This window comes from Cajanus cajan, chromosome 6 (genome assembly GCF_000230855.2).
Source record: "Cajanus cajan strain Asha chromosome 6, NIPB_CcT2T_4, whole genome shotgun sequence".
NCBI lineage: Eukaryota > Viridiplantae > Streptophyta > Magnoliopsida > Fabales > Fabaceae > Cajanus > Cajanus cajan.
The window spans coordinates 53,523,824-53,532,934 of NC_138522.1; the positions used below are offsets into that span (position 1 = coordinate 53,523,824).

General features: G+C 39.8%; 1 protein-coding gene across 1 annotated transcript; it reads right to left on the reverse strand.

Annotated features, from left to right (window-relative positions):
- Positions 1-7,040: 7,040 nt before the first annotated feature.
- LOC145958763 (uncharacterized) lies at positions 7,041-8,252 on the reverse strand. Its single transcript, XM_083076299.1, has 3 exons — positions 8,172-8,252; positions 7,528-8,069; positions 7,041-7,407 (listed from the first exon to the last, which is right to left on the reverse strand). The coding sequence occupies exons 1-3, from the start codon at positions 8,250-8,252 to the stop codon at positions 7,041-7,043; spliced, it is 990 nt and encodes a 329-aa protein (XP_082932425.1).
- Between the last annotated feature and the right edge of the window lie 859 nt (positions 8,253-9,111).

Consider the following 9,111-nt stretch of genomic DNA (forward strand, 5'->3'; position numbering starts at 1 on the left):
GAGATACCAAAGATCAATCAAGGACCACTCCCACCAAGTACTAACGAAAATTGTAAACTTAAGGAGAGATGGTTGTGTACCAAAGACACTCCCAAGACACTCCTTGTAAAGGCCAAATACAAAGTACAAACAACAAAGAACAAGTGGCTGAAATGAAATATTAAAAACAGCCACAAAGAATTAGTGATGGATTAGTGACCAAATTTTGCAACAAAAAATTCAAATTAGTAAGGTAAAATCGGTCACTAAAATCGGTCACTAATGCTTATACATTTTTTTTAAAATTCAAATACAATCTTCAATTGAATCTCCAAGAATTCTCCACGGAAATGCTAGTCCAGCCACTTCAAATTTCCAGCCACAAGTGTTTGGTGTTTGATAGCCAAATCCGAAAGCCTCCTTTTCCCTTTCCTCCTCCTTTTCTTAGTCCTCTTTTGATGACCCTTGTAGAACTAGCTTCTAAGGAGATAAACTAGGTCAAGCATAGGTCACATTTGAGTTCCATGATGAATACAAACAACACAAGTATGGAAGAGTTATAGGAAAGAAGATTAGAGTAGAAGAAATATAGATGACAAAAGACAAGATTAAACTAGGTCAAGGAAGAACAAACCTAAGAAAGGTTTTAGAGTAGATGCACAAAACCAAACACTCAAAAATAGGTGAGCTGAAAATTTCTTTTAATGAATCCAAAACAAGTAGAAACCGAGAAGAACAAATTGAGAAATTAAACTCCTTAATTTGGCTTTTGCTTTTCAAATTAGGTTTAGCATATTTTTTTTTTAAATTCACTTTTGATTTTGAACTTTCTTTCTTTTTTTTTTTTTTTTTAAATCTTAGGAGTTGCCTTTTTCTTTAAAAGAACCTCACAAATTCTCGGTCACACCTTAAATGAAGCACCAAAACCGGATTCAAATTGAAATTCAAATGCCACACAAATTAGGTCAAAATGTAATGAACATGTGACATGCTTTTGATGCTTGGTTGGTTTATGTAGCACATGCACGGTTTTGGCTCCAATTTTCAAATTCAAATTGCAATCCAAACACAATTTTCCAGCACACACCAATGAAACAAAATCAAACCTCACGGAATTAAAAATTTTGTGTAAGACATTTTCAAAAAATTTTGGAAGCCTAAAATTCTAAGAAAACTACTAATGATCTAGTAGTAGTTTATGAACTCAAAAATGAAACAAAATTCATGAGCTTATACCAAAGAAAAGAAATGGATCTCGGCCAAATCCAGAAAATTGTTTCAAGATGCAAATCAAAAATTAACAAGGATCAACAAGCATAGCTAAGATAGATGAACATATAAGAACTACACAAACCTACTAGACATGGATTTAAAAATAAAAGACTCAAGCATTTAATTGACCGAATAAGATGCAAAGAAGACTCAAACAAAATCAAAGGCTAATAGGCAGAAAATTCCTAATTAAACACAAGAAAAAAAAATTAGCATGATTCATGAAAGCATATAACATAGGCGCATATGAATCATTCAAGCAATACAAACTAGATCCATCAAATTTTGAAACAAAAACTAGATCTAGGAAGGAATCAACTCAATAGTGACATGAACTCAAAAATTGAACAAGATGAACTCAAGATGAACACAAGAACAATTTGGAACCACGGATCAAAATTCAAGAAGATGAACTTATCTCTTGAAGACCGAAGCTCTTGATACCACTTGATGAGGTTCCACTTGGAAATCCTCAAGAATTCCCTCAATGCTCCTCGGTTCCTTGGAAGATTGACAAGGAATAGAAACTCCAAGAAGCACCAATGTGACTCTAGCTTGCGTCTAGCTAAGTCCGGAAGAAGGAAGAATTTCCTAGCTCTACAAGGAGAAGATCTCAAGTAGGGTAGAGTTAGGGAGGGTGACTTTCGGATAGGCAATTTCTATGGAAAGAAATCTCATCAATATATCATCCAAAAGTGTTACACAATCCGGCCATAAAGGAATTTATAGTAGAAATTAGGTTAAGGGTTTAAGTTGGGTTCACCTAGAGTTAAGTAAAACCATGGTATGGTTAACTTAACTCTAGGCGCCAAAATTTGAATTCTAAATTCAAATTTTGGTGCCAACCGGCCACCCCCTCCATGTGCTCTCATTTGGCATGTAATTAGGAGGCCATTTGAGTTGCATTTCGGATCACACCATGTGCATGTGTTGCACATGGCCGAAATGCACACCAAATGTGCTTCTAATTACATGCTAATGTAGATTCACATGTAACCTAATTAACTCTAAATTCACATGACCTCTAATGAAAATCCTACACTACAAGGCCGAAAATACAAGACCCAAAAGAAATACAAGGCACTAAGGCCCAATCCTATTCTAACCCTAATCTAATGGGCTTGGGCTAAAGCCCAACAAAATAAAGTGATGGGCCTTTCTTGGGCTTGGGCCCACTCTTCATGCATCCTTCTTGCCATTGCTCTAGTAGTTGGGCCCTTAGCCCATGGGCCTCCTCCATCAGGAGCACTGTTGACTCTTGCAGTCAAGAGGTTATGCAGAGAATGAAGCAGAGATTGGAGATGCAGTTTGAAGAGAAATTGAAGAATATTCAAAAATAGTTTGAACCGAAGTTTGAACTTTTGGCTCGTTCTCAGCAACAGACTGCAGTTGCTCATGATGGTGTTCGAGTCAGCACTAAAGGGAGTTGTGCTGCTCCAGATCCCTCACCAGATCAGACTCACACTGATGTACCAAACCAGTGTGAGTTATATGTTGAGGATGACCCCCCCACGGTTAGTGTGACTTCTTAACAACTTCTTTTAATTTTATTTTTAGTTTTAGTTTTTTTATTCAATTGTTGTGTTCCTCCTAAAATTTTTAAATAGGTTAGTTTAGTAATTATTATTATTATTAAAAATATATTTCACGTTTCTTAATTTTTTTTAAAATAAAATAAAAAGAAATAATGAAATAAATGATTATGGATAAATTATTCAAAAAGAATATAAAAATAAAAATTTTAAAATACGAAGGATATAATAGTCTACTAAAAAATATAAATTAATATATATTACCTTTATAATATATATAGATGTATAGATATAAATTATTATTATTATTATTATTATTATTATTATTATTTTTATTTATAAAATGTATTTTAACATAACATCATTCAATTTTTTTATTCTCAATTAAAAATATTTTTTCCTTTATTATCCTATATCGAAACTTGATATAAGAATATAAAAAATTATTGAAAATAAAAATCTCAATTAATTAGTAGAGAGTATTTTAGTGATAATAACACTAGATAAATTAGAATTAATTAAAATTTATACTTAAGTTCACAATTCATGAACTTTTTACAAATTTAGTCTTAAGCAAATATTGAACTCAAGTCCTTCCTCAAATTTTTAAACAACCACCTGATAACATTAGAAAGTGAACGAAAAAAATAAGTTTTATATTATCTTTAATATAAAATTATATATTTAATAAAATACTGATTCTCGTTGTTGATCTTTCATCGAGTAGAAAAAGATTCAGCGACTTTGAGAAATCAAAGTCAGCATAATTTTTCTCTTCAATAAATCATTGGATCACTATATAATCAATATTTGTCTTTAGATTTTTGCCAAGTGTCTTAAAACATTAAAAAAATGAAACATATTCTGCAAAATATAAAAGCATGTACGTAAAAAATTAAAATTTATAAATATAGTGCTGTAACAGTGCTGTATTTATAGTAGGAAGCATTTTCCTGTAACAGTAGTAAGCATTTTCCTGTAACAGTGCTGCTGTGCTGGTAAACATTTTCCTTAATAAATAAATAAAAAATCCTCGGCAAGTGAATAAAAGTATTTGTATGGATAAGGAACAAAATAATATATTCCCCTATCCTTGAACGAAAAGCACGCAATCCTCATCTACATAGTAGGAAGACACTAATTAAAGACGTGTATTTCAAGTCTTCCACTAATCACAGTACTTGCCAGCTTGACTCATAAACTTGCATAGGTAGGCGCTTACATCACAGAAATTGATATCATGACATGACATGTTCTTAAGAGTGTTAAGAACAAAAGGCATAAATTGGGAACAAATAAACTCTCTGTATTCTCATTCATATTGTAAATGAAATATTACACTTATTTATAGCAGAAAGAAAAACAACGTTTGCATCTTTAAATGTCACTCATAATTAACAACATTAATATTATTCTTGGAATACCAAGCAAAACAAAACTCCTAATTTAAGTTTCATAACAAATCTCCCCCTTAAACTTAAATACTTTTCCTATCTCTCATTTCAATCAGCTTTTTACAATTTTCTAGCAGTGTAGTTGGCAGTGGCTTGGTAAGTATGTCCGCAACTTGAACTCGGCTTCCGACATGCTCCAACTCGACTTTTCCTTCTCTAATCTGTTCTCGGATGAAATGAAATCGGACGTCGATGTGCTTGCTTCTTCCGTGATTAACCGGGTTCTTTGCCAACTCGATGCCGACTTGTTATCAACTCGGATCACAACCGCTTCATCTCGGATCACTCCCATATGCCTCAGTAAATTTGAAAGCCAAACTGCATGACATACGCTCCAAGAGGCCGCCACGTACTCGGACTCGCAGGTCGACAGAGTTACAATGGGCTGCTTCTTTGACAGCCAAGTAAGAGCCGTATTCTCGAGTAGGAATACATAACCCGAAGTACTCTTCCGATCATCAACATCTCCACACCAATCACTATCCGAGTAACCCACTAATCGGTAGTCATCCGATTTTGAATAGAAAAGACCAAGTGATAGGCTTCCTCGAACATATCTCAGAATTCTCTTCAAGGCCTTCCAATGTGTGTAGCTTGGATCTTCCATGAATCTGCTCGTTATCCCAACACTCAACATTAAGTCGGGTCTCGTGCTTGTAAGGTATCTGAGACTTCCGACTAAGCTTCGATATCTCCCAGAATCAGCTCGTTCTCCTCCATCAAATTTTGAGAGTTTAGTGCCTGGTTCCATTGGAGTAGAAACCGGGTTGCAATCCTCCATTTTAAACTTCTGTAGGATTTCGAGCGCATACCTTTCTTGGGATATAAAAATCCCTTCATCCGATTGCTTCACTTCTAGGCCAAGAAAATATTTCATCAAGCCTAAGTCTGTCATCTCGAACTCTTTCTTCATTATCTCCTTAAACTCCTTAATCAATTTTGCATTGCTTCCAGTGAATATGAGGTCGTCGACATAGAGAGCAACTACCATCATATCCTTTTCTGATTTCTTTATGTACAAGGCATGCTCGTACGGACATTGTTCATACTCGTTTTTCTTGAAATACCCATCAATTCTTTCATTCTAGGCACGAGGAGCTTGCTTTAGCCCGTAGAGGGCTTTTCTCAATCTCAACACCTTTTTTCCATCTCCTCTCTTCATGTACCTGAGTGGTTGCTCGACATACACCTCCTCCTTCAGCACTCCATTTAGAAAGGCTGACTTCACATCCATCTGTAGAATTTGCCATTGTCTCTGAGCAGCTAACGAGATCAGAAGTCAGATTGACTCCATTCTCGTGACAGGAGCAAAAACTTCATCATAGTCAATTCCTTCCTTTTGTCTATAGCCCTTCACAACAAGCCGAGCTTTATAATGCTCAACCTCTCCCTCAGCATTCATCTCCTTTTTGTACACCCATTTTACTCCAATGGGTCGAGCTCCTTCAGGAAGGTTGGTCAGTTCCCAAGTTTTATTACGCTCAATCACCCCAAACTCCTCATCCATAGTTGTTCTCCACTTCTCATCTTGGACAGCTTTCTCAAACCTCAAGTCTTTAGAGTCGGCGAGAAGACATACAACATGAACTTCATTTGTAGTGTCGTATATTTCCCGCAGACTTCTCATCCTGGGCTGTTGTGGCTCGGATTCTTCATCTGAGAACTCGGTGGTAGTTGTTGTTGAAGGTACAACAATGTCCAAGCTAGTTTCTACTTCAGCCGAGTTACTCCAACACCAATGCTTTGTTTCCTCCACGTGAACATCTCGGCTCACCACCACTTTTTTGTTATTAGGATCAAACAACTTGTATGCTTTGGATTTTTCATCATATCCAATAAATATGTATTTCTTGCTCCGATCTTCTAATTTTGTCCTGTGCTGTCTTGGTACTTGCCCATAGGCCAAGCTACCGAACACCCTAAGATGAGAAACACTCAGCTTCATGCCACTCCAGATCTCCTGAGGTGTCTTTTCTCCTAGCTTTGCATGTGGACATTTATTTTGCACATAGACTGCACACTGCACCGCCTCTGCCCAAAACTTCTTCGGCATGTTCTTCCCTTTCAACATAGATCGAACCATATCAAGAATAGTTTGATTCTTTCGTTCCGCTACATCGTTTTGCTGCGGAGAATATGGGGCAGTCAAGAAACGCTTGATCCCATGTTCCTCGCAGTATCTGTTGAACTCAACAGAAGTGAACTCGCCTCCTCTGTCAGATCGGACTGCTTTGATGAATTTAGTTGTTTCTTTCTCCACCATTACTTTGAATTTCTTGAAGGTTTCAAACACTTCTAACTTCTCCCTCAAAAAATAAACCCATGTATTTCTTGAGAAATCATCAATGAAAGAGACGAAATATTTCTTACCACTGAATGATTCTGGAGTTATTGGCCCACACAAATCGGTATGGATCAGTCCGAGTTGCTCCTTTGCTCGGTACTCAGAACTCCTTGGGAAAGAAGTCCTCGCGTGCTTCCCGATCACACATTCTTCACAGAACTTCTTTTCAAACTCCATTTTAGGAAGTCCAAACACCATCTCCTTTTTCACCAGCTCGGTCAACCCCCCAAAGTGAAGATGACCGAACCGCAGATGCCACTTCATGGCCTCATCCTCCAAATCAAGTTTCATGCATTCATCTTGAACTATTTTCAGCTCAAGTTTATCCTTCAGTTGTAGTTCTCGGTCCTTCATCAGAACCGAGTACCCTTTCTCCATTAACTGTCCCATGCTTAGTATGTTGTTTTTTAGATCAGGTACGTAGTATACATCTCTAATCTCTCCGATTTTCCCATTTCTCTATTGATACCAGATCGTTCCTCGGCCTTTGACGGCTACTTTCGAAGCATCGCCGAAAGAAACAGATCCGAGCTCCTCCTTTGAAAGTATTTTGAATAAATGCTCGTCACAACACATGTGGTTACTTGCGCCGGTGTCCAAGTACCAAATTGAGTTATCAGAACAACTCGGTTTGATCTCGGAAGAACAGCTCGGTTTGATCTCGGTTTCTGGAACGGTTGTCACCAGCAACACTCCTTCATCTTCTTCCTCGGCAAGAAAGTTTGTTGGTTCCTCCTTTTTCTTCTCGGACCTACAATCTTTGGAAATATGACCCAGATTTCCACAATTGTAGCATTTGATCGAGTAACACTCATTGGCAACATGTCTATACTTTCCACAGTTATAACATTCAATATTGTTATTTTTGTTTGATCGGCCACCCCAGGTCTGACCTCGGCCTCCCCGAGCTTGACCTCAGCCACGCCGAGCCTGTTGGCCGACATACTCATCACCTCGTCCTCCTCTTCCTCGACCACCTAGGCCTCTGCCTCTTCCTTGGCCTCTAGTACTCTGAGCATAGAGCACCTCCTCCTTTATTGTTGCCTTCGCCTGGAGAGCCTGTTTCTTTCTCTGCTCATACGCCTCCAGGGACCCAGTAAGCTCTTCGACAGTGAGCATTGACAAATCCTTGGACTCTTCAATTGCACACACTATATTCTCAAAGTCATCTGTCAATGACCTTAAGATCTTCTCCACAACTCGGCTTGAGGGAAGATTCTCTCCGTTCTTGTTTAGTTTGTTCGCCACAGTTTCCACCCGAGTAATGAACTCGGATACTCCTTCGGACTCCTTCATTCTCATGTTTTCCAATTCGCCCCTAAGGGTTTGAAGCCGAACTTGCTTCACGCGTTCATCTCCCTTTTTTGCTTTCTCGAGTATATCCCATGCCTCTTTTGAAGATTTAGCATTAGCTATCTTCTCAAAACCCGACTCGTCAACAGCTCGGTACAGCAAATACAGTGCTGCCTTGTCCTTTGCTCGAACAACCTTCAATGCATTTAGTTGGGCATTTGTATACCCCTCGGTAGTCACCGGTTCCTCGTGCCCATTCTCAGCCACATCCTAGTTATCTTGGGAGCCGAGAAGGGCCTTCATCTGCAGCTTCCAGTTATCGTAGTTGACATCTTTAGTCAACTTGGGTAGTGGAATGCCATTAGTTAAACCTGCCATCTCTCTTGAGTGTATACGCTCCACTCACACACCTCACAAGACTTTTTGACACTCTTCTCTCGGACTGGGTACATGTAACAGCCCAAGCAACCCGCATGAGGATATTGTCCGCTTTGGCCCACGGCCGCACGGTTTTGCTCTTGGCGATGGCACGCATGCCACCCCAAAAGGCCTCCTCACAAGGAAGGTATCCACACCCATATATATGGCATGCTTCGTTCGCCTTCCTAACCGATGTGGGACTATATCCACCCCCCCTCAAGGGAGTCCAGCGCCCTCGCTGGCACACCGATCCGGGCCCCGGCTCTGATACCAAATGTAACAGCCCAAGCAACCCGCATGAGGATATTGTCCGCTTTGGCCCACGGCCGCACGGTTTTGCTCTTGGCGATGACACGCATGCCACCCCAAAAGGCCTCCTCACAAGGAAGGTATCCACACCCATATATATGGCATGCTTCGTTCGCCTTCCTAACCGATGTGGGACTATATCCACCCCCCCTCAAGGGAGTCCAGCGCCCTCGCTGGCACACCGATCCGGACCCCGGCTCTGATACCAATGTAACAGCCCAAGCAACCCGCATGAGGATATTGTCCGCTTTGCCCTCAGGCCTCAGGGTTTTGTCCTAGGCAATGCCCTCATGGCATCCCTAAGGGCCTCCTCACAAGGAAGGTATCCACACCCATATATATGGCATGCTTCGTTCGCCTTCCTAACCGATGTGGGACTATATCCACCCCCCCTCAAGGGAGTCCAGCGCCCTCGCTGGCACACCGATCCGGGCCCCGGCTCTGATACCAATGTAACAGCCCAAGCAACCCGCATGAGGATATTGTCCGCTTTGGCCCACGGCCGCAC

Bases quoted from the DNA above. Each gene is read 5' to 3' on its own strand.
- LOC145958763 (XM_083076299.1), bottom strand. From the start codon at position 8,252: ATGGCAGGTTTAACTAATGGCATTCCACTACCCAAGTTGACTAAAGAT. The intron at 8,070-8,171 runs GCCCTTCTCGGC...AATGCATTGAAG, and splicing joins ACTGGAAGCTGCAGATGAAG to GTTGTTCGAGCAAAGGACAA. The intron at 7,408-7,527 runs GTATGTCGGCCA...TGGAAAGTATAG, and splicing joins AGAGGAGGACGAGGTGATGA to ACATGTTGCCAATGAGTGTT.